The sequence below is a fragment of the Alosa pseudoharengus genome, unplaced genomic scaffold, assembly GCF_046254945.1.
Source record: "Alosa pseudoharengus isolate Yale_2024_CS ecotype anadromous, Long Island Sound unplaced genomic scaffold, YU_APseudo_1.1 YU_APseudo_1.1_scf_3, whole genome shotgun sequence".
Lineage (NCBI taxonomy): Eukaryota > Metazoa > Chordata > Actinopteri > Clupeiformes > Clupeidae > Alosa > Alosa pseudoharengus.
In genome coordinates, this window is record NW_027468718.1 from 15051154 (window position 1) to 15077048 (window position 25895).

The following is a 25895-nucleotide window of genomic DNA, read 5'->3' on the forward strand; positions in this document are numbered from 1 at the left end:
AGCAGCTTGGAACTACCATGTCTCACAAGTTTTCTATTTGTGTTGAATGTTGTGTCACACACACACCCCTCCCCAACACATGCACATCCAGATTCACAGTTGTATTGGTTTTGAGCTTGTTTAGCCACACTGATACTAGCGTTCTGTGTGAGTGTCCTTGAGTTTAGAGTTCAATAAGCAAAGTCATTAAGGATTCTATCAGTAATGAGCTAGGTTAGATGCCACATGGATGTGGAATTAGAAATTCCAAAACGACCAAAATGACCTCATACTCACAAAGCCAATTTCATCGACTTGATTAACAGATATTTACAACATCTCTCTTCTTTCATGGCATTTTTGCTTTCCTTCAAGTGTTCTGTCTAATAGAAGTATTACATTTGTAACTGCTGTGTGAATGTGGCTGCTAAATTGACAGGGCTGTCAGTCATCGTTTCTCACTGTCTGCATTGTAGAATGTTTTCATGATCTCTGTGTAGGGAACTTACTCTCGGGGCACTTTGGAGTTTGTGTGTTTGCCCAGCATGCATTCAGCACTAGACTGAATTAATTAGGAGCTGGTAGGGGTGTAACAATACACAAAAATTAAGTCAAATTTCGGTTACAGTAAGTTAGTAGGTACTGCTAACCTAAAACTCACTGACAATATTGCTGATGCACAATATGAACAGGATTAGCTTTTTTGAAAAGGTGTCAAATGTTTTTTTTTTATGTTAATTGACTAAACTGACATATGGTCCGCCACTTAATATGTGCTATAAACTCGGAATTTAAAACCTGGTCCACAAGCAAAAATGCCTACTGTTGATTACTGTTAAAGACTGCATTTGGTATCTGGTACAGGTCTGTATTGAACCTATGTCCTGTGTACCTTTACACCTTTAGGACCTGGTGATGTAGTTTCAAAACCATAAAAAAATGGAATGGTAGAAGAACCACCGTGAATGATTTTTGTGTAGTATGTGTTGAAAGGTATTGCAAAGTATTCTGAGGAAACTTGGATGACTCTTTAACGGGAAAGTTACCCAGGCTTTCTTGTTATTAAAATCAGATGATTGGGAATCGTTAATCATTGCAAGCATGAACATTTTGAGCCTTAGGTCTACTACGTGTTGAGTCATGCCTTTTTGGGGGTGTGCTCCAGCTCATTCTGTGACATGAGCTCAAGTGGATGTGTTGTTGATGCAACTCGTTGAGCAACATCGCTCACGTAAATGGATTTAGCAATCCACAATATCCTTCTGTTGGTGTGTTGAGGTTAAGGGAATGGTGCCAGGTCTCCTGGTAAATGTCACATTAAGAAACATAAGTGGAGTGAACATGGGTGTCAAGAAACTCTTGGCTTTATTTCTGAATGACAAAGTGTATAGTGCTGCTGACATCAGTCTCACAGTCAGTATCGATAGAAATTATGGGTTTTTCTTTGTTATTTTCTGCATAGACATGGTCTGATTATCAAAATGTCAACTTAACCCAATTTAGGATTGTAATCTTGCACGCAAACAAGCATAAAAACATTCTCTATATCAGAAAGTTGACTCGAAGACCTTGAGATATTGAGGGCTATAGGCTATTTGCCAAGAGTTTTGCTGAGATGAATAGGAGGCAGAGTGAGTGAGTGAGTAAGGAGTTCATGCCCTAAAACTATAAATCAAGCAATTGACATAGTTTTTCATGGGGGCAAATGTCCTGGGGTCCGCGGAGTATGAGGCTGGGAGATGTGGGGGAAATAAACTCAGTCCGCTGGCGATATTTGATTTAGCAGTGTGGAGATTTTTTTGTCAGCAGCCTGTGAGTTTTTGTCAAGGTTCTCAACTGAGAAAAATATAGAAGTGGAATGAACGGATGAAGCTGAGGGCGAAAGGAAGGGAAAGGAGAAGTTTGGTTCTGAATCATGAATGGGTCATTCCGTGTCATCAGATACGATTGTTGCTGCACCATCTCCGATTTTGTTCAAGCCTTGCCTATACAACTAATGGGTGCCAGAACCAAGGTCTGTAAAATATTTCTGTTATTTTTCAGCCCTTAAAATTACTTCAGTTTGACAGTCTGAGAAGCAATGTTTGAGCATTAATATCTGGAAAAGTATTACTCATAGCCAGTCCAAACCTTGTAGGATGGAAAACATACATGTTTTCAGAATGACTGAACCATTAAAAGTTTGTATGGCATGCTCATTGAATTTCTACAAGGTTCTAGATTTGTGTAACATATATATTTGGTATCAATCATAATTTGTATAATTGTATTAATGTTATTTATTTGAGTGTATTGGAGTTTTCCACACAAGGGCCATGAATATATTAAGGATAAAGCAAGTAATTTTCAAAAGACTAAAATGGGGTAGCTAGTAGAAACTTGAAAATCTATGTGGAAGTAGCTCAGTATATGGAACTGTAATATACAAATACAGTATCAATGCTGTACCATAGGTAATTAGAGTGAAGAAGAGGTATCACAAGTAATGAAATAATTGTATTTATCTATAAAGGAAACCTGGTATAGTATAGCACTCACTGAGACTTTGTACACTAAATGATTAAACATCCCACTAGCTATCCCACATGCCATTCTGTCCTAAATGACCAAATAATGCAACCACACCTAGTTTTATCTATAATTTCTCAATGTTCATATGTTGTGGATACCTCATGTGCACAACAAAATACTGATTGATGCCATGTGGGTGGAAAAAAATAGTTTGTAATACCCTCAATATCCCTCTTTTTTTGTACTTTATTGCAAATCTCGGATCTTAGGCCTTGTCTTCCATTCTACAAGGTTTGTAGCTTGACATAGTCAGAATTTGAGTTTAATACTGCTCCATTGGGATGGGATTATGATGCATGTTTCAACCGATACAGGGGTTCTTCTTCTCCATAAATTCTTCTTCTCCACAAATGCCTTAACATTGTTTTCTGGTTATTGTGCTGTCCAAAACGAACTTCCCGACCTCAAATGTTGTGGGCGGGGCTAAGTTCGACTGGCATCCAGGCTACAAGGTTTGAAAAGGCTATACACAGGTTTCCCGTTTACCAACAAAACTAGATGCGTGCGCAGCCGTGGGGCAGAAGACGCTTGGTGGCCGTCCACAACGTTATAAACTTAACCTAAATAGTCGGCTGCTGTAAGCTACAATCGGATTTTTTTGTATACCCCTGTTGTCTCAATGATAATAACGTCTCATTTCAGACTTAATTTCAAAGTTTGCCGTTCATTTGCATTATTAATATAACATCGTATTTTGTCATTTTTGGAGAAGACATGCATCCCGTTAGGGATATTGAACATATTTAACATTCTCTAACCATCGTGATTTATAATTGGTGCAGTTTTCAGCACAAAAACTCATTTTATTCTGTTGCTCTTTTGCATTGCTCTATACTGTTCTATGGTGCTTTCTGCCTCTTGGTTGCGCACGCATGTTTTCGTGACGTTGCATAGAAATCCATGTATAGGAATAATATTACTCTCCAAGCATGGCTCCCAAAATAAGGCATTTTTAGAGAGTGAAAATCCAAAGAAAATATGAAATCATTGGAAAATGAACAAACATCTTTTACAGGTCTTCCTTTAGGGACCTAGACATTATGTAGAATGACTTTGAGCGAAATCTGAGATTGTGCATCAACCATTTTCTTGGATTCTGTTTGATTTGACACAGATTGACCTGAAGGCCTTTCTTGTACAGGCTGTAGCACTGCGGTTCTGTCAAGCTTTTGGCTGTTGTGTGGAAGTGTTTTCTGCCAACTTGATATAAACATAACTTGTGAGGTGGTGCTGTAGGATCAGGACGCACAGGACTTTGCTCGTCTTACGCTGTCCAGCTTTGTAGTCATTGTGTGGTAATGATCGTGGAGTCTTCAGTAGGGGGGGGGTGAAGAGGCCCTAATAGTATCTGTAATGGACACTGACTTGTTTTGTGATGCTTCTGAAGTATTCTGTATCGGTGGGTGATTCTGTGTCCCCAACAACTACTCACAGCAAAGTCCTCCGTGGAACATGACACCTTGTCCCCAATACCGCCGTCCAGATAGAGGTGTCCGAGCCTCTTGGCTGACATCAAAGCACACTTATATAACAAGCTTTGGGATTCCATCATGGATCCCTTGAACTCCGCATGTGTCTAGTTTCCTCGCTGGCTAGTGACTTGCAACGGGGCCATATTGACTATATCACCGTGTGGGGAAAAACATGGACTCTCCTTACGGGCCGTGTTGGTTTCAAGATAAAGTGGTTGTGTGAAGCCCGAGGAGTCAGGCAAGGGCTGTTTTTAGCCAGGCTGCTGGGCGAGGTATCAGAGCTGTCACTGCTAATGGATTGGGAATACACACACATAAGTGGCTGTAGTCCGTCTGGAGGGAAACAACCTGTAGGCAGCCAGTCGGTCAGATCCATAACTAAATTTAGCCCTCCTGCCTCTGATACCAGTGGGTGGAGGAAGGGCAGGGTTGTAGGCAACAGGAGAGGTCAGGAGCTTATCAGAGGCGTTCAGATTTTGACTAGTTAAAATGTGTGTGTGTGTGTGTGTGTGCGCGTTTGTGCGCGTGTACGTACATACGTAATGGTGTGTTTGTCATTCCTGGTTCAAATATAACTGGGCTTCCTATGCCTATTCAGTAACTCTGTGGTAGTGGTGAACCCTGTCTCTCTCAAACCCGACTTGTGTGAAGCCTTTCTAATGACCTTCGTTTTCGTATAGTGTCCACAACATGCTTTTGAAGAAAGCCTCATGCTGATGGCTAAGACAGTGAGGAAACTTGACCATCACAGAGTCCACCCTCATGTGATCTGATGAGGGCACACCAGGTTAAATAGCCTCACACTGAATGACATTTAAGAGAGTGGAGAGAGTGAATGCTTTGGGCCCATTTGGTCTCATTGTAACCTTAGCCACATCACACAAGACTCTGTCAGACAGATATTCAGGGATGGATATTACATCAGGTGAAGCAGGCTCAGTAAACAGAACTTGTACTTCACCATCCCACACTGTCAACAAAGGTGGAAAACACACTCTGTTTGCAAACCATGGCAGTTTTATGATCATGTCCGACAGAGAGGCAGCTGACTGTTGTCATTTCTTTTTTTTCCCTCCAGTCCTCACCCCCTGGTCATCGTCCTCTCCCTGTGATTAGTCACAGAGTTTAATTTTAACTGCCCGCTGGCGCCCCTGACTTTTTTTTGTTTGTGTGTTTATTTTAGCTGTTTATTTCAGCGCTCCGCCCGTGTCTGTTTATGTCGGTCGGTGAGTCCACTGAGTGAAGATGATGTAGGCTTGGGTAACGTTAATCTGATGGAAATCTGACAAAATAATGTACTTTATGTGGTTCTTGTATGATGCTGCATTTGTTTTGTTTTGGTGGACTTGGTTGGGGACACTCACTGTTGAATGACTTTAATTCCAGTAGAATTTGTTTAAAAGGTGTGTAGGTGTTTGGGGGCTGAATCTGTATCTATTTTGGACAATGGCTGAGGGACAGGTGGTGGTGAGATCAACAGAGAGGTTGGTTTATGGCAGCCTCTGACACGCACACACGTACACATCAAGTGGACAGTCACTACTAGCGGGGTCGGTCACGTCATTCAGAGGATGTGGGGGAAATGGTGAAACGGTGATGAATGTGTGTGCCATTCAACTAGGCCTGACTCCATTCAGCCTCAATCAGAGAGGCAGGAATTGCTACATTTGGTCCAAAACACATTTTTAAGTGAAGTTACAGCTGTGCGGTGCTTTCAGCAATCATGCTTTCCTTTCTGCATGAGTTGCAGCAATAGATAAATAAACTACTTTATTGATGTCCAGAGGGAGAGTGCAGAACAACGAAAGCAAGGAGGCATAGGTTGGATTATTAATGAAGCCTATTGTCCACACTCCACAACCGGCAAGGATGTTCCAGAAATGTGACATTCAGTTTCTGGGCCTCCTGAGTGCAGAGCAGTGCATTCAGGACTGAAGGCCGGACAGGATCAATCTATAAGGAACAGAAGCAACCCAACGGCAGTAAATTAGATGTTTCATGCCCAGAACACGTCTTGGTTATTGTCACACTGTGCACTAAAATGTTAAAGGTATTTTATGAAAGGATGCTGGTTAGAGCATCCCTCTGGCAAATGAAGGGTAGGCCCAGAACAGGGAGGCCTATATATTCTGTGCATTCATTCCATTTCCACTAGCGTTCAACAAAACACAGTCTTTTGTGTTGTCTTTGTCCTTAAAGAAAATAAAGCTATTGCATTGTGAAAGTTGTCAACAAAATCCCTGTCACTGTATTTAACGCACAGATGCACAAACGCACAAGTTTAACGCAGAAGCTCTTTACATGTTAACAACTTTTCATTTCTCCCCACACAGGGAGAAGGGAATTTGTGCAGCGCCTGAAGCTAGAAGCCATACTGAATGTACACGATGGCTGTGTGAGTATGACAAACATGCATAATCACTGTGTTTATTCCTGCTGTTTTGAGTACCATTAAGCTCTGTAGTTAACCAAAATGGGGGAAAAAATCTGCCACTCTCTACTTTTTTGCATGTAGCACTCTTGTACTGCTGCCTGTATTCTTTGTCCAAAAGAAAGGCACTGCTGGATAACTCTTAAGAACAAAGCTTGTCGAAATGAATATTGGCTAGTTCCTTTTAGTTAGTGATAATAAGCTATTAATAACTCATTCTATGCTGCACCGATTGATGAGGCTTTTCTGATTGGCAATGGACATGATGTAGTAGAACATACTTAATGGTAGTAAGTATACTTACTGGTTTGAGAGGGTACTTCTCCTTTAAAGTTGAAGACTGAATTTGAATCATTGTAGTTTTGTTTCAGTGGATAGCTATGTCAGTGCACATGGTGTGTGTGTGTGTGTGTGTGTGTGTGTGTGTGTGTGTGTGTGTGTGTGTGTGTGTGTGTGTGTGTGTGTGTGTGTGTGTGTGTGTGTGTGTGTGTGTGTGTGTGTGTGTGTGTGTGTGTGTGTGTGTGTGTGTGTGTGTGTGTGTGTGTGTGTGTGTGTGTGTGTGTGTGTGTGTGTGTGTGTGTGTGTGTGTGTGTGTGTGTGTGTGTGTGTGTGTGTGTGTGATTTCTATCTGGAGATTGCTGTGTCTTGCTCCTGCTCCTTATCTGTTGGCGTGCTAATGGGTTGTGTTGACGGACAGCAGACAGCAAGCGTAGCTGCCACTCTCCTCACGTACCGATGTGGAATGTGGGGTGGTCGTGCACACTGTCACTCTGACAACTGTTCCTAATCAATTGTAAAGGAGGGAAAAAGAAAGGGGGGGGGGTGTATGACCTCTATATAGGCTACATCTACTAAATACAGAGCTTTATAGGCTACCTACAGACTGCTTGGTACCCCTCTTCCCTTTTCATTCATGTGAACCACACTAGACTGTCCTCCCCACACTTACTCACTTTGAAGGTCAAAGTGGGTCTGAAATGCCCATGATTCAGGTCAGATAAGTACCGGGCAGTGGAATTTTAAGATGTGGGCATCTATCTTGTTCCGCGCCTGATTTTAGAAGTGTGTGTGAGCCCGGCAGGGTTTGTGTGTCGCTGATTGGACCAGCTGTGCTGCTGCTCAGTGGAGTGGATAAGTGCCTGGTGACGTTTAACCCGAGGCAGTCACTCCAATTTTTATTATCCGCTGGGCCTTTCTGGAGCAGCTTTCATATCAGCCCTCATAAGTCATCTGCATATTATTGGTTTCCACACTCTGTGTGTGTGTGTTGGCTGTAGCTTTGAAGCATTTGGATTAAGGTCAACCTTCTTTTCTTTCAAGACTTTTTATTCCGTTTTTGACTTTGACACAAAGTGGTATACAAATCAGTCCTAATGTAGCCTATTGGACCATAACGCAGGCAGGTCCCTGGTCCCCAGACTGTATATGTATATGGGGTTCAGGGATGAAGTCCCTCTCCTTTTGACAGGGGCATTTAAATCCCCTTATGTGTCTTCTTATGGAAGCTATCTGACAGTGGTATCATTCTTTTTTTTTATTGGGGTTGAGCCAGTAATCATTGGCATGCCAACCCTCAACTTTTCTGATAGCATGGACTAATGCCCCCTGTGTGCTCACAGCAAATAAGATCGGCCCTCATAGGAAAGAAAATATTAATAACTTTCCATTCTCTGTAGCTGGGCACAAGCAGGTAGCTCACGTGGTGATGAGATATAGACTGCCGCAGCCAATGTCACCCTCTGTGCCTGTCCCAGCATGTAGCCAACTAGTGGCATATAGTGGGGTAGTGGGGTTCATAGTAGGTCCCTGACTGACATCCATGGAATTTAAACCAGTAACCTTGTTGTTGTGCCACTGTGTCTGATCATTAAAGCCATTCATGCTTTTCCATGTCTGTGACTGAGACTGAATCCTTCAGGTAGAAACCAGCTGATTATATCTACAAGTCTCATTTTTCTTACACCCCCCACCCCACCCCACCAATACATCACACCTTATTGAGACCATCAGTTGGATCATGAAGGTGTGAACATGTGAACACCTGAATTGTGTGGTTGACAACTATTTCAAGATAAATTCTGCTAAGGCCATCACAAAGTTCAGACTTGGACTGTGAGTACCAGTGTACTACAAACACTCTGAATAGTAATAGTCTAGTCTATGCCTCTTGTGACCATGACTTCACCAGTGTGTGGATCTGTGTGACGTCACTTCTTCCTGTTACACCATGGTTACCCAAGGTGCGCACATACTGATAAAAAAAAGCCAATCTATGCAGTAGATATGGTCACTTTGGATGAATGCTCCTACCGACTAAATGTTAAGGTGAATACAGTACTATTTTGCCCATAGCCTGACACATGGGCGCTAACCTATTTTGTGCACTCCATGGCGCTAACAGAAGGCAGCACATTCAGTGGTCCTGCAGGCCTGGGTCAGCCAGAGCATACTCGCCACACAGCCACCTGTGCCGACCTGGGAGTAGGGCGTGGGCAAAGCTTTGGCCAGGGAACATTGATGGTGGTTCATGTTTGAACCACATTGGAGATCTATAGACTTTTGCCTGTACTCATAGCTGTGGTGAAGGGGTGGGGGTGGGGTTAAACTGAGAAAGGTGTGTGTGTGTGTCTGTGTGTGCGTGTGTATGTGTGCGTGTGTGTGTGTGTGTGTGTGTGTGTATGTGTGTGTATGTGTGTGTGTGTGCGTGTGTATGTGCGTGTGTGTGTGTGTCTGTGTGTCTGTGTGTGCGTGTGTGCGTGTGTGCGTGTGTCTGTGTGTGTCTGTGTGTGTCTGTGTGTGTCTGTGTCTGTGTGTGTGTCTGTCCGTCCGTCCGTCCGTCCTTGTGTCTTTCTGTTTGTTTGGAAAAGAGAAGTACTAATGTCTGCGCACAGGAAATGAGGAGTTCTTTTTTCTACCGCATGGAAAGATGGCTCGGGTGTCCTTTATCAGCGGCGGGGAGATAACCTTACAGCTTTTCCACCTGCAGGCCCTGCGTTCTGAGCGGCCTCCGACCGGCGCATTCCCCAGCTGCTGACATCACTGACACACTCTTATTTTAGCACATCATGCTCACGCGCCCCCTCCCCCACCCCTCTACCCCCGGCCTACAGTTAATACCAATCCCAGAGATGCCCCGGCCTACAGTTAATACCCATCCCAGAGATGATTTTGAGGTTGGCTTGGGGGGTGGAGCAGGGGTGACGGTGATAGGAAAAATAGACTCGGAAGTCCAGGGGACACCAGGAGATCCTAATAGCGCTTAGTAGTGTTTTCAAAGCTGCTCATCCCCTTGGTGGCGTAAAGCAGAGAACAACTGGCTGTGCAGAGAGGGGATTAAGCCGCTCTCAGTGACGATGCAGAGCAGATACCAAGCAGGCAGAGACGAGGTCAAAAGCAAATGAAATTGCGTGGTTAATATGGCGATGATGGGATGGGGAGGGAGCGAGCTGCATCATCACGACAGCAGAGGAAGGGGAGGACGAGAGACCGAGTGGTGGCGTGGTGGCCTGCTCGGTGAAGTTAATGAAATATTGATCGATGGGTCTCTTAAAGGCAGAGATTATGTTAAGGGGACACGGTTTCCCACAAAGCAATCTGTTTCTCAGGCTCATTCACAATCATTCTCATTCTCATTCTCAATTCTCAATTCTCAGTCATTTACAGCTCCCCAGCACAACTGCATAACTACACGGTAGTTTACTGTCTGTTTCAAAACAACGTGACCGCAGAATCCATTACCAGGAAGCAAGGAAGCTTTTGCCTCTACAAGGCAATGTTAAATAAGCTGCTTTCAGACATCGGTATAAGTCCGAATGTTCTGCGGATCTCAAGCGTTTGGGTCGTATATCTGAACAACATATCCCGACATTTGGAACTCCGAACTTAGCCGGCTCTTACACTACTCCCCTCCTAGTATTTCTGACGGACATTATGTAAATAAGCTCATGTCTAAACGAATTTACACATAATGTCCGCATGTTAGCCTCATATCTGAGTCACCCGAAGGGTCGGACCTCCGTATGACTAAGATCCGCATATACTCCGGAGGCCTGTTCCAAGACATCGAAGACACAACATACATGTCATATGTACATGTAAGTAATTAACTGGTACACTTAATAGGTTTATTCCACTGTATCAAAGAGTAATAAGGTTGTAGCAGCACAGCTGTTACATGTACACTGAAGACAATGAGGCCTTGACTGGAGCTAAGAATGGTTTGTATATCAAATCTGTCATGACCAGATTTACCCCATCCAGCAGGTCTCAGGTCAGCTCTTTGCCTCTGAAAATGTAGGCAAATTGGCAAAGTTTTGTAAAAGCACTCCATTGTAAGTATTACAATGTAACAACTATATGTAGGTACCCACAAATACATAATGCAAGTACAATGATGGTACCTGATAGTACATGTTGTTACACAGGTTGTACCACTGTACCTAATTAGGTAGGTACACTGTAACAGCGACACATTAAAATAAAGTGTTACCAGTCGGGTAATCATTGCGCTGGATTTTAGACAGAGCAGCTGGTGGTAAAAGTAAGGCAATTATTTCATCAGTGTATTTTCGTGTCCTCAGGGAATTAAAGGAACACGCCAACATTTTCAGAAATTAGTTTATTCACTGTCATTCATGTCATTCATGACGCATACCCTTCTCGTCTCTGTGTGTGCAGTACCTCAGTCTGAAGCACCCACTGTTAGCATAGCCAAGGGCGTAGGTTTGGTCTCAGCTTTGGTGGGGACACATCCCCAACTCCTGTTGTCACAATACCAACATTAGTGTTTCAATACCAATACTAAGTGAAGAATCTCAATTTCGATACTTTTGCGATTTTTTAAAACTTGATTTGGTTTGTGTGATTTGCAGTGTTGGGCAAGTTACTTCAAAATCGTAATGTACTATGCATTACTTATTACTGTCATTTAAAAGTAATTTGTTACATTATAATATTACTGTCTCTGAATTGTAAGGCATTACACTACTATTGCATTACTTTTAAGTTACTTTCACCAAAATATCTAGAAATATGGATTTGCCATTCTAAATGCAGTTTATTACGCTCAATGCAGCTTGCTCTTCCAATGGAGGGAGATGTGGTATAGCATAATAGACTGAGCTAGGCTTAAGGCAACAGTAGAATGCAATAGGCGCAGTGCTCATAGTCAGTCATAATCATAGTCAGAATTTTGTTAAAAACCGACAAAAAGTCAGTCTGGTAAATTGTGATAGAAATACTGTAACTTTAAGGCCTAGGCCTACTCATTAAAATCAATAGAGAGCCTACTATATTGTAAATCAAAGCTTAAAGGAACCGTATGTAAGATTGTGGCCAAAACGGGTACTACAATCACTTTTAAATTACTGTAGAGCGGTGTATCCCCTTCCCCTCCCCTCTGACTGGCAGAGTTGGTAACCGGATGACGAAACACTACTGACTTTGTGATTAGTAGATAGGTGGAGGGTGGCGCATTAGGCCAAAACACAACATGACAACATCAACATCAGTTGAGGGCTGCAACTTCACTTTTTAAATTACAATATCCTGGCCAGACTACTGTTGTCAGTGATATAAGTATTTGAAATGAACATGATTTCGTAATGTCTAGTGACATATCAGGGCAATTTTATGATTAATTGAAATACAATTTTTACATACGGTTCCTTTAATAAAGACATGTCAAGATGGTGGCCTGCTGGCCATTTCGGTGCCCTAAGTGAGTGGCTTTGAGTGAGTGACATTTAAATGATAACTCAAACACCTAAAGTAAAATAAAAGGCCTATTATTTACAGACCATTACTGTGTATTTTTAAACATTAATTTCTGAAGAAATGCTGTTTTACTTATAAATGGTGCACTGTCACTTTAAGAGCATTGATCTTTACGTTGTCATAATGCCCTTTTGCCAGCTCTTGTTTACAAGCCTTATTTGTTTGAGTTACATTGATAGCACAATATTAACAATAATATGCACAATGTTAAGTTGTTTTAAGCAACCTTCATTGCTTTGGAAATGGAAGTATGCAATGACATGTTGCTTCACATTTCGTTTTGCGAATACAAGTAAATTATGAGCCTGGTATCCACCTAGCTATCTGAATGGAATGCGTTTCAGTCGACTCAGCATATAATGTGCTTCATGTAGCCTAAATGCTTGGAAAACGAATGATTGAAGACCAACCAATTCTAGTACTACGTGGTGATTGAGAAGCCAAAAGGTATCAAACTTGCATGTAACATCGTGTTAGTGAATTTTGACATTGTAAACGTTATTGATGAAGAGTGAAACGCAGTTTGCAGTAAAGCTACTATTCATTGGTTACATTTGGGTGCCCCCTCTGTCCTTTGGTGCCCAACGCAAAGTGCGTGATGCGCGTGGTGGGAGCGGTGGCACTGCCAGGCTACACAATCTTTTTCTGCATTTCTATCCCTTTATTCTCTTCAATTGAAGTTCACAGCACAAAGCTGACATGCACAACAGCATAGTTTGTGTTTTATCAAGAATCAAAAAGATTAGCTTGGCACTACTTTAGATGTTTCATTAATTTACTTGTGCTATTTCGCGAGCTGAGAGATCTTTCGGTTTCGCACACAAAGTGCACTAACTATTATGTTCTTCATAGCCTTGTCTCTGACAAGCTGAAAATAATGAGCGTAGGCTTATGTCCATCCCGCAAATAGAGTCCGCCTGCGAGTCTGCTGCAGCCACAGTCATATTCAACCAGTATCAGGAGATAACGTTCTACTATTTTGCGCGTTTTTTTTTTCCTCCTCTGTTGTTCTCGCGTGGTGTTTGCGAATATGTATCAAAACAAAACAAGCGCTTAATTTTGGGTTAAACTGCATTGTAACGCGCGTTACTGAAGTTTGTACCGAGTAAATATTACCCAAATTTTTTTTTTGTAATGCCTTACATTACCGCGTTACCGCAAACAGCAATATATTACAGTAATTACATTACTTTTGTAACGCATTACTCCCAACACTGGTGATTTGTGAGATCATTCACATCAGTGGCAATCATAGAATTTAATTGACCCTCCACACACACACACACACACACACACACACACACACACACACACACACACACACAAACACAGACATACATGGAAAGTGATGGTTGTCATCAGTGTTGGGCAAGTTACTTCAAAATCGTATTATGTATTACTCATTACTGTCATTTCAAAGTAATTTGTTACATTATAATATGTATCTGAATTGTAAGGCATTACACTACTATTGTATTACTTTTGAGTTACTTTCACCAAAATATCTAGAAATATGAATTTGGAATTCTAAATGCAGTTTATTATGCTCAATGCAGCTCATTGCACTTCTAATGGAGGGCGATGTGGTATAACATAATGACTGAGCTAGGCTTAAGGCTAACAACAGTAGAATGCAATAGGCACAGTGATGGCTCATGATGCAATACAAGGAACAATCATAGCCAGAATTTTGTTAAAAGCAGACCAAAGGTCAAAGTCTGGTCAATTGTGATAGAAATGCTGTAACTTTAGGCTTAGGCCTACTCATTAAAATTAACAGAGAGCCCACTACCTGTATATTGCAACCCAAAACTTAGACATGTCAAGTTTTCTGAAACATGTAATATGTATTTCAAATACAAAATAGTATTTTGTCATTTTTATTTTATTGGGTTGAAGGAAATGGCTCTGTATTTTGTATCAAAATACTTTATTGGTGTGTATTTTTGCATAATACTGCAAAATACTATATGTGAAAAAAGTATTTTGAGTATTTTCTAAATACAAAAATACAGTATTTTATTTCGATACATTAAAAATGAGGGTAGGCCTATTAGGTATTTTATTTTGAAATACATTCTGATGTATTTTTGCCCATCCCTGCCTGTTCCCAGCATTAGCACAACACTTTGCGATGGTTAGCTTGTCACCTGTGACGATAAAATAGAAATACATGAATACATTTAGATTAACAAAAGCAATGATTGCATGTTATTTTACACAGTAGGCTAACATCCGAATTTGAAAGCCTGGTTACTAGTCGCCAGTTTGTATGGCTAGTTTGCCTAGCAGCTACTTAGACTCTGCATAATGAAAAAGCTTTGTATGTCCCCTTTCTTCTTCTTGGGTGGCATAGCTGATCTACAAACCACAAAAAGGGGCAAACATGTACATGCTAAAGGGCAAAGGGAATATCAAAATGTTTTACTTTGGCCTTTTATGGGGTATGTATTGGCAGACAGCCCTGGTAAGTTACCGTTGTCGTTGACACACCTGCTCGCTTGACTGCCACTGCAAAGTAGCCTGTGCATTGGCATTCTCCATGCGTGTAGCCTGCGTGTCAGATAACCCTGACGTTTCTTGTATTGTCGTGCTGGCTGTCGGAATGATCAGCAGTACAAATAAGTTCGCTAAAATATTGGTGGGGACAATTTTGTCATCTTAAAATTTTGATTAGGACTAGTCCTTAGCGTCCCATCCTAAATCTACACCCATGAGCATAGCTTAGCATAGCTCATTGAGGTGGGCAGTTCCAACTATCTTATAGCACACGAAAGTGACAAAAGAACACCAACATTTTCTCATTTACATGGTGTGATTTATATAGTTACAACATATAGACCTAGGATACAAATGGGTGGTTTTCTAAGTATATACAAACTTGGAACTATGTTCTCACTCAGGAAAAGCACTGCTACTTTGGCGGAGTGATTTGCACGCAGCATCAGAGAATCTGCAGTAGCAGTGCTTCGCCTGAAGGAGAATGTAGTTCCAAGCATGTATATGCTTAGAAAATCGATGTGTTGCATTTTACATTGACATTTGTACACATTGTAATTATACTAGTCACAACATGTAAATGTTTGAGTGCTTTTGTCACTTTTGGGAGATGGGCTAGTTGGGACTGCCCACCTCAATGAGCTATGCTAACCTATGTTAACCGGGTGAGTGTTTCAGACTGAGTTACTGTAAGCACAGAGACGAGAAGGGTATGTATCATCTTATCTAACTCTTGGGGAGATGTTGAATAAGCTAATTTCAAGGTCAATGTAACTTTATTGCCCCCGAGGGGCAATTAATTACACAGCCAGCAGACAGACATAAGGACAAGACACACAACAAAACACAAAAACATAAAAACACAAAATACCCACAGTACCTAACAAACTCACCTCAGGAGGAAGATGCTGAACACGGTGAAAGTCTTTTTAACAGTCTGTTTGTTGCTTGTTGTTTGTACAGGTCAATACCATATCCTGGAATGATACAGGAGAATACATCTTATCCGGTTCCGATGACACCAATTTAGTCATCACCAACCCTTACAACAGAAAGGCAAGTCATTTTCTTGTGTGTTTTTCCTTGTTTCACCCCTCAGTGGCTGAGTCACAGGCCTATAGCATCACACCAGTTCACATCCTTTGGACATGGCCGTTGAATAAGACCGGCTCTGATTTAGTAATCTGTTGAAAAAGTTTAATATCAATGGCTCAGAAAAGTATCTTTCTGTTTATCACAGTCAAGCAGAGCCAGGTAGGAAGGCCAGAGAGCTGCTGTAGTTCAGTGTCTGCGAAATGCCTTCTCATCAAAAGGTGGTCACAAGGTGCTTTTTTTTTTTTTTATGGCCATAAAACCCTCTGTGACCTCCTTATTGCCAGCCTGCCTTGTTATTGTGAGTTACATTCAGATGAAGCCCTGACAAAGGCTATTTTTGTCCTTCATAACTTTGCCAGAGAACCAGACCTTAGCATTCACACAGACTTCACTCAAGAGACTCTGTTTTTCTGCCCTATTTGGGTAAAAGTTTGATTGACCCCTCTTGTGATTTTGACACTGTCACTAAACATTATACAAGCGGGTTATAATTTATCATACCTCAAAGAAGACTGGACCTAAGCCCGGACTCTACAGTTTGTTGACAGAGAGGAATACAGTCAGATTTGGAAGTAGGTTAGGGCTGGGCTTGGGGCAGAGTAAATTTAGGCCTTGGTGTTTGTGTTCAACAGTTAAGAATGAATAGGTATTTGATCGACTGTAAACAACATTGAGATGGTGCCATTTTGGTGCTTTCTAGATTATATGCTTTCAGCAGTTTGTTGAATGTTTCCTACTTGCAGTTGATAGCAGCAAATTGGGAGTCCTGGAACTGAAATGTTTATGAATAAAGAAAAATCTCTAACCACAATTAGGACATAGCTTGTTTCCCATGGGCTTTTAGATGTCCTTTCCATTGTACATATTGTATGAAATTACTTATTATTCCCATGACTCATTGCACCAGTCTCACGTAATCTAGAACTTTCTGTGGTGTCGTCCTCATCCTGCTCTCCCGTCTCCTCTCCCCCAAGGTCAAGGCAACGATAAGGTCAGGGCACCGGGCGAACATCTTCAGTGCCAAGTTTATGCCACACACCAACGATCAGCAGATCGTGTCCTGCTCAGGAGATGGCATCATCTTCTACACCCACACAGAGAAGTGCCCTGACCTCAACCGGCAGTGCCAGTTCACCTGCCACTACGGCACCGCCTACGAGGTATGAGCCATTTGTCAGTTCACCTGCAATTACGGCACCGCCTACGAGGTATGAGCCATTTGTCAGTTCACCTGCAATTACGGCACCGCCTACGAGGTATGAGCCATTTGTCAGTTCACCTGCAATTACGGCACCGACTACGAGGTATGAGCCATTTGTCAGTTCACCTGCAATTACGGCACATTTGAGGTATGTGCTCTCATTATGGTGTAGCCTTCATGATATGAACTGTGCCATTATGATGCAACCTATGTGGTATGATCTATTTGCCTGGCCACACCCACTAGATCTCCTTTCAGGGAGATACTAGTCTGAAACACGGTAGTTAACTAACGTTTCCCCAGGACGGCCCAATCAGCAACGAGAGAGGATGACTATAGATATGAAACCGAAAGGGGCTATAGTAAACGGTAGGTGCAACGCCTGCAAACATAAAAATTGAGCTATGCCGTTATGATGCAGCCTATGAGGTATGAGCTATGCCATTATGATGCAGCCTATGAAGTATGAGCTATGCCATTATGATGCAGCCTATGAGGTATGATAGTGCCTTCATGTGGCTGGGACGTGGGAAGGCTCTTCACCACTTTGGAACTCCATACGTCCAAACTGAGCGCGTTATCCCATGTCCCATGACTTTGAACATTGATTCCATAACTCAAAAGAGTCCTACTGCTTTGGAGGAGACGTAAAATTGGTGAAAGATGGCCCAAAAAAAAAATAAAACTGTCAAAAGGCCACAGAAATATGATGGCGGTTTGGCCAGTGGCTGATCACAAGTCCTGTTTTAAATTCTGCTGAAAGCTGAATCCAGAAGCAATTGTTTTATAATCCATCATAATTATGCATGCAAACGGCCTTTAATATGCATGCCGTGAGAACCCTCTGCAGACATTACCATGCTGTCCACAAGTGGCTGCCGCCTGTGAGCACGATGGCTAAAGTGCTCGAGTGTCAGACTTTTAATGGCATGTGGGAGGTTCTCTGTCGCTCTGAAAAGGAGAAGTTGGGTGGCAGTTCAATGGCTCGGTGCTCTTAAAGGGACAGGCTGAGACTGTTATTGTGTACCCCGTGAGAGCTTGAGGATGCTGGGTGTGTTTGCGTATCGGTACATTTCCTCCTAAATGATTTTCCGATCTACAGACTGCAATGCTGCAATGTTAAAATGAAGATAGTGCTGCAATCACTACCTCATCTCTGTGTTATTGGTTTGATTCATGTCACTCTTCAAGAGTTGCCTTCACTGTATTTCTGCACATGCTGATTCTGTGATCGGTGTCCTGCTGGTCCTCTCAGCAACAAGATGTCTTTAGGACTGATCTCTTATGCTCCTTGAAATCTGTCTAAGTTCATGTATGTTTAAAATTATATTACCTTTTTGTAGATGTGCGATCTCTCCCCTCTCACTCTCTTTCTCCCTCACTTTCTCCCTCTCCTTTCTTTCTTTCTTTCTTTCTCTCTTTCTTTCTCTCTCACTCACATACACACATAAGTATAAGTATACATACTCTTTTGATCCCGTGAGGGAAATTTGGTCTCTGCATTTATCCCAATCCGTGAATTAGTGAAACACACACAGCACACAGTGTACACACAGTGAGGGGAAACACACACTAATCCCGGCGCAGTGAGCTGCCTGCATCAACAGCGGCACTCGGGGAGCAGTGAGGGGTTCGGTGCCTTGCTCAAGGGCACTTCAGCCGTGCCTACTGGTCGGGGTTCGAACCGGCAACCCTCCGGTTACAGGTCCGAAGTGCTAACCAGTAGGCCACGGCTGCCCCCAAACACACACACTCATCCACTTTCTCAACCCCCTGTATTTTGTGCCTGTGACAGATACTGTGTCATATTTGCCACCTTCCCTACTGCTGTGCCTGGTCAAATGTTATCCCATCATTCTTACCTTTCCATCTCACCTTCTGTTTTACTCTATCTCTATATCTATCTATCCATCCATCCATCTTCTACACTCTTCATTTTCATTCTCTGCTCTGTTTGACCCTTCTCTCTCTCCGTAGATTATGACCGTACCAAACGACCCCTACACCTTCCTGTCTTGCGGAGAAGACGGCACGGTGCGGTGGTTCGACCTGCGCATGAAGACCAGCTGCACCAAAGAGGACTGTAAAGATGTAAGGACTGCAGGAGGACCTAAACCGTCCCAGCATGCCTCACTTCCTTCAGCAGGGGCCACGTAACCACCTGGGATGCCTGTCAGAGGGGCTAAGTGTCAGAGAGCTCGCAGAGCAGAAATACACTTTTCAAGCAGCCGCACCTTTATCACACACACGAACACACACACACACACACACACACGGAACACACTACTGTGCCCACAATGACCACAGTCAGAGAGCTTTAGTTTGTGTGTGTGTGTGTGTGTGTGTGTGTGTGTGTGTGTGTGTGTGTGTGTGTGTGTGTGTGTGTGTGTGTGTGTGTGTGTGTGTGTGTGTGTGTGTGTGTGTGTGTGTGTGTGTGTGTGTGTGTGTGTGTGTGTGTGTGTGTGTGTGTGTGTGTGTGTGTGTGTGTGTGTGTGTTGAGAATATGTTTAGTGTTTGTGCAGTACAGTGTAGCTGCAGGCTGGAGTTTGTAGTACCTTGATGAGTCGGTGTACGTTTAAGATGGAATCAATGCCTGGGAGTGTACAGTATGTGGAACTGTAGGGGTAGTAGCCTGGGACTGTATGTGGAACTGTAGGGCTAGTTGTATGCACAAGAAGGGTCACCCAAGGTGGGCGGTATCAAGAGAGAGACTATACTTTAATGTGCATGAATGTTATGCAGTGTGTCTGTTGAAGTTTTGCATGAATATCTCTCTCACTGTGTGTATGTGTGCATGTGCAAATTAATATGTTCCTGACCGTGTCATTCAACACCCTGCTGCAGTTCTCTCTAAATGAATTTCTTTTCATTTTTTATTTTTATTTAATTGTGCTTATATGGTAGTATGGATGCTCTCGGCACAGAAATGTGAAATAGCTTATCCACAAAATGTAAATGAGTTTAAAAAGATTTGGACTGTTTTAGTCATTTTCGTAATCAACCCCCAAGGTGATGAAAAGTTTCCTGTTGAGAAAGCAACTGTCTTTGGCTACTTTTCCTTGTGCTTGCTGTGTGTGTGTGTGTGTGTGGTGTTTGTTTTGTGTAATGGGAAAAGCACACAACAGGTAGTTTATAGTCCATTGTGTATTCAGTACTGGGGTTGCCTATAAAACAGAATTGCTATAATTTCTCTGGAGAACATGTAAATACACCATCATTTGTGATCATCCATGCTTTCTGCTCTCTTGAGCCTTCATTGCTTTGTTATAGTTCCACCTCTATGCAGCAAGCTTTTCAACTCCGTAACTTGTAAGACCTTAGATTTCCTGTGTCTAATGTAACTAATGAAAAGGGCATTAGTTTTCAATCCTAGCTTACTGTAAATGGGTGCTGCTTAGCCTTTCATGTTTTGTGTTCCACTTCTGTTTTGAAGTTGTCACTACTCTTCTCTTTCTCTCTCTCTCTCTCTCTCTCTCTCTCTCTCTAACTACTCTTTTTCTCTCTCTTTCTCTCTCTCTCTCTCTCTCCCCCTCCCTCTCCCCCTCCCTCTCCCTCTCTCTCTCACTCCATTCTCTACATAGGACATTTTGATAAACTGCCGCAGGGCTGCTACCTCGATATCCATCTGCCCCCTTGTCCCCTACTACCTGGCTGTTGGCTGCTCCGACAGCTCAGTGAGGATCTACGACAGAAGAATGCTTGGCACAAGAGCTACGGGTAAGAGCAGCGTCTCTCGGCTCAAACCATCAGCTCTAGTTTTTAGTTTGCTCATGATATTTACTACTGTCAATAGGGGTGTAATCGAAAGGTACACAAAAATCACGATTCGGAACGTACCTTGGTGTGGAGATCACAGTTCGGTTAATTTTCAGTACAGTAAGCCTGTAAGAACTGCCAGTCTAACATTCACCGACTATTATTGCTGATGCTCCACACATATAAGCAGGAATAGTATTCTTAAAAGAAGTGAAATGCCATTCATTAACTAAACTGACATATGGTCTGCTGTATGTGATTTGGAACTCGAAATTGAAACTTGATCCTCACACAAAAAAGCCTACTGTTGATTACTGGTACACATCTGTATTGAACCTAACGTCCTGTACTTAAACGGTTCGGTACGAATACATGCAATCAGCTAGTATATCCAATTAGCTAAAAGACTTTTGACAACATTTGAAAATATGACCTCAAGTATGTCCGATATTTACGTTTGTATATATAACTGTATTTTTCTGTAGGTAACTATATGGGCCGGGGAACGACCGGTCTGTGCGTGAGATTTGTTCCCGCCCACCTCTCCAACAAGTCGTGTCGCGTGACCTCTCTGTGCTACAGTGGCGACGGTCAGGAGGTCCTGGTCAGTTACTCGTCCGACTACATCTACCTGTTCGACCCCAAAGACGACCAGGCCCGTGAGCTCAAGGGGCCCTCAGAGGAGAGGAGGGAAGAGGTGAGGCTTACTGGTTGGCCCACTGCCGCCATTTTGGCTCAAGCTCTGTTCCACTACACTGAGCCCAAATGGTAGCCACTGGAATGGGCCAGATATTTTGGGTTTTTTTTCCCCCTTTATTCAGAATGGACAGTGAAGTGTGACAGGAAGCAAGTGGGAGAGAGAAAATGGTGGGGATAGGGAAAATGACCGCGGGTCAGACCCAAAGCTGGCTCCCCATGGGCACTTGGACCCGAATATAGTATTGTTGCCACAGCTCCCCCCCGGTTCAGACACAGTTGCTTAGACAAATGTTTGACTACTTAGCAATGCATGGGCCATTCCACAGGAGCTAGTCTAGACTAAATGGAAATGTAGCTTGTCTCTCTACTGTAATATGAGAAGGTGTAAATTTTATAGTAGGACATGCTGCCAATGTGAATTTCTATTTGCAATCATCCAACTTCCATCCTGAAAAAGAAATGAGAAAACTAATGCTGAAAATACCCCACTGCTAATATTTACTACACAACAGGGAACCTCTTCATAGCACTTCAGAGCCCAATAGCACCATTATGAGTGGAGTACACCTTTAAGGCATTGATTTCCCTTGCGCTTACTTTCAAGTTTGGTCACAATTAGTTATGTACAGTGACTGTGTCACTGTGGAGTCTCAGAGCTTTGTGTGTGTGAGGCCCCAAGGTACCCGTAAGTAGCAGAGCAGTCATTATGGGTGTATGAAAGTAATGAGTTTCTTCCTGGCAGTGTCGAAAGTACTCGGAGACGTCTTTGGCCGGGAATTGAGAAAGACTTCCGAGATGGCTTGCTCTGCAACGGCTCTCTTAGTAAATTTTCCGCGAGATGTACTTAGCAGTAGTTCGGTACGTGCAGTCCGATGGCCCTGCCCCGTCGCTACGAGAGCGCTCCAGTCTGTGGCTTGGCCGTGGGCCACCTCGTGTTGTCATACAACCATAATTGAGCATGTATTGAGTTTGGCTTAGCACAGCAGCAGCAGCCAGGGCATGCAGACAGGGGGTGTGTGGGGGTGGGATGGGCGGGGTGTGGTGGATTGGTGAATGGGTTGTTCCTGTGATGGGTGCTCTTGCTTAAGGAGCCAGGCAGATTGCATGGTGGATGAGATCTGTACCCAGGCGAGATGCGTCTTTCGCGGTGTGTTGTTGTGTGTGCATGCGCGTGTGAAGGATGTACTGCAATCGGCTGCAGTATTGCAGTGCAGCAGCACTGTTCACGACGTGTGGTGGAGGAAGAGGAAGAGAGATCGTGTGTGTGTGTGTGTGTGTGTGTGTGTGTGTGTGTGGGGTGGGGTGGCTTTATGGCCAAAATAGATTTGGCCTGTAGCATAAACTCTCTCTCCCTCTTTCTCTCGCACACACACATACACACACACACACACACACACACAGATGCTAATAGGTCTCTTGTGTCCAATCTTGTTGTCTCTGTGTGTGTGTGTGTAACAAATGGGGAGCAAAAGAGACACACACACACACACACACACGCACACACACACACACAACCCCACTCATACACATGGTACGCTCACTCTCTTGTGCTCGGCAGATGGGTACTCCCTGTAAACAGTGCAGATGGGATTTTTAGTTGTTTTGGCAACTTGAGTGAAGTGCTCTCAGGGTCCCTCTTATAAAGCCATAGTGAGAGAAAGAAAGAGAGTGTGAGAGAAAGAGAGAAAGAGCAAGAGAGAGAGTGTGCGGGCGAGAGAGACAGAGAGAGAGAGAGACGAGTGACCCTGAATGACCATGGAAGGGAGTCGGAAAGAGAAACAGACAAAGAAAGAAAGAGAAAGAAAGAGACAGATGGAGAGACCGAGAGAGACTGAGACAGAGAGAGAGACACGATGAGACCCCGACAGCGCTACAGAGACAAAAACGGGGATAGAGAGAAAGGGTTAAAGAGAGAAAGAGTAGTGAAAGAGCATACAATGCTTGCAGACCAAATTTAGTGCAGAATGAGGGCGAGGGGAAATAAGGCAGTAAACGCAAACAGAAGACAGAACGGTGTAGGAGTGGGCAGAACGGTGTAGGAGTGGGCAGAACGGTGTAGGAGTGGGCAGGAGTGGGCAGCAGTGGGCAGCAGTGGGCAGAACGGTGTAGGAGTGGGCAGAACGGTGTAGGAGTGGGCAGGAGTGGGCAGGAGTGGGCAGGAGTGGGCAGGACGGTGTAGGAGTGGGCAGAACGGTGTAGGAGTGGGCAGGAGTGGGCAGGAGTGGGCAGGACGGTGTAGGAGTGGGCAGAACGGTGTAGGAGTGGGCAGGACGGTGTAGGAGTGGGCAGAACGGTGTAGGAGTGGGCAGAACGGTGTAGGAGTGGGCAGCAGTGGGCAGAAGAGTCACGTGAAGAGCAGAGGGTGAAGAGAGAGATAGAGAGAGAAGGGAGAGGCGGAGGGAGGGAGAGAGAGAGGAAGAGAGAGAGGGTGGGAGAGAGAGGGTGGGAGAGAGAGGGTGGGAGAGAGAGGGAGGGAGAGTGAGAGAGGGAGACACCAGGACAAAGAGCCTGACTGTCTCCATTCTGCCCAAATGATGACCGTCTTCCTGGGCCGGGACTATGCTTCTCACGCACACACGCACACAGCTCAATCTCAGACTGCTGCAATAGCCACGTGGTCCAGCTGTTCTGTAGCTGCTCTGCATACTTGTTGATGTGCAGATACGTGTTTATAACTAGTGTACATAACTGAGATGTTTACATGTAGAAAGCTACGTATGTTATGAATATCCATGGATGCTGACACACACACACACACACACACACACACACACACACACACACACACGTGTAAACTGGCAAGCACACTCCAGCACAAACTGGTGAGGGGGATTTGAAGTTGCAGTACATAAAAGAAGGTTGTGTGTGTTTGTGTGTGTGAGTGTGCGTGTCTACGCACGTGTGTGTGTTTGTGAATGTGGGGGGGTTGAGGAATGTGCTGGATCACTGCTCCAGCCCCTCAGCTGTCGCACGGTGTGTTCAGCTGTGTGTGCCCCCCCCCCCCCATCTCCTCTGTGTGTCCCACATGCCTTTCCAAATACAGCCTCACATGCTGCCCCCCCGGTCACCCCCCAGGGATGGAAATAGCCAGGGACATAGGCAGTGTGGAGGTGGACAGCAGTATTGGTAGGTGAGCATGCAGGCCAACGCTGGGTGGATCCTGCTTCTTAACGATGGACAGAGCTGGCATCGAAGGGTCAGATGGGGACGTTGCTGTGAATATGCTCGGCCGCCACGAGCCAGTTATCTTTATCTCTGGCACCTCCTGGTTAAAACCCAAAAAGCCAGAAGGATCCTTTCACAGCCCTAGTGCTATATTCGTACTCCAAATCAAGATCAAGAAGTGAGCTTTTGCCCTTCTGCTCCACGGGGGGGTTTCTGTCCTCCCCAAGCTCACCTTAGGACACTTAGGGTACAGTATGGCAGGTGTAGCGCCCCAGGCAAACTCCCCACCTTCCCAACATCCTCCACCTTCTTCACCCTCTCTTCATCATCCGCCTCTTCTTATTCACAAAACATCTCTCCACCCTCCCTCTCCATCTTCCTCTTCCTCTTCCCTGCCCATCTTCCTCTTCCTCTTCCCTGCCCATGGGACCTTCACCAGTCCATCTCTATGGTATTTGTAAACCATTACAGCAGACATAGAAAAATAGTGTATCAGATATATCCAAATCTTTTACAGCAGTTACATAATATCAAGCCCTTTGCAGACGATTTGATTTTGAGTGCAGACGTGAACTCCAAGGGCTGCTATAAGAAATTGTTTTAATGTGAGATGCGTACAGTAAATGTATATTCTGACTGCGTACAGTATAGTATATTCTGACTGAGGATGTAGGTTGCAGCTAGGCCTGTGTGTTTGTTGGTATGAGTGTGTAGTGTTTGTGCTAGTTGGGCTAGTTATCAGGCTGTTGACAGACTCTTGTTATCACGACCGCAGAACCTCTTGCCAGGCCTCCGTGTAAGTTATTAATCAGAGCTTGTTAACAGTAGCTGCAGTAGCTTCTCACAACACACACACACACACACACACACACACACACACACACACACACACACACACACACACAACTTATATGGTTTCATAGGGCCAGGCCAATTTCCTCATGGTTGCTAAAGAGAGACATTTAATAGCCCTTGTGGTATTGTGGACAATATGGAACCAAAATGTAGGGCTGTGTGTAGGGACATGCACATTCAAAAGTTTAGAGAAGGTCACATGAAGTCCACCTGTAAAGGTTATAGTGGATTTTAGGTTCATCCTAAAATTTCACCCGAAAGCCGAATATCCCTGACTTTTTGTGAGTAGTATATATTGCAGTTTTTTTATATACATCCCAACAGAACCCAATATTAGCAGCTGGTAATAGAGCATTCATACAATATTTCCTTGTTATGGTGTAGCCTGCTGTCTTGT

General features: G+C 43.7%; 1 protein-coding gene across 8 annotated transcripts in view; it reads left to right on the forward strand.

Moving 5' to 3' along the window:
* The window catches only part of dcaf6 (ddb1 and cul4 associated factor 6), a 49710-nt gene that overhangs the window by 1933 nt on the left and 21882 nt on the right, over positions 1–25895 (forward strand). For 2 of the 8 annotated variants that reach the window (XM_076263268.1, XM_076263271.1), the window contains exons 1-7: positions 1732–1993; positions 6356–6417; positions 15691–15783; positions 16797–16982; positions 19001–19114; positions 20605–20740; positions 21265–21476. In XM_076263268.1, the coding sequence (XP_076119383.1) occupies positions 1846–1993; positions 6356–6417; positions 15691–15783; positions 16797–16982; positions 19001–19114; positions 20605–20740; positions 21265–21476 (951 nt within the window). In that variant the 5' untranslated portion in view covers positions 1732–1845. Of the gene's footprint in view, positions 1–1729; positions 1994–6355; positions 6418–15690; positions 15784–16796; positions 16983–17066; positions 17079–19000; positions 19115–20604; positions 20741–21264; positions 21477–25895 lie in introns of those variants that run through there. The other 6 variants (XM_076263269.1, XM_076263274.1, XM_076263266.1 and 3 more) reach the window with 5 other exon arrangements.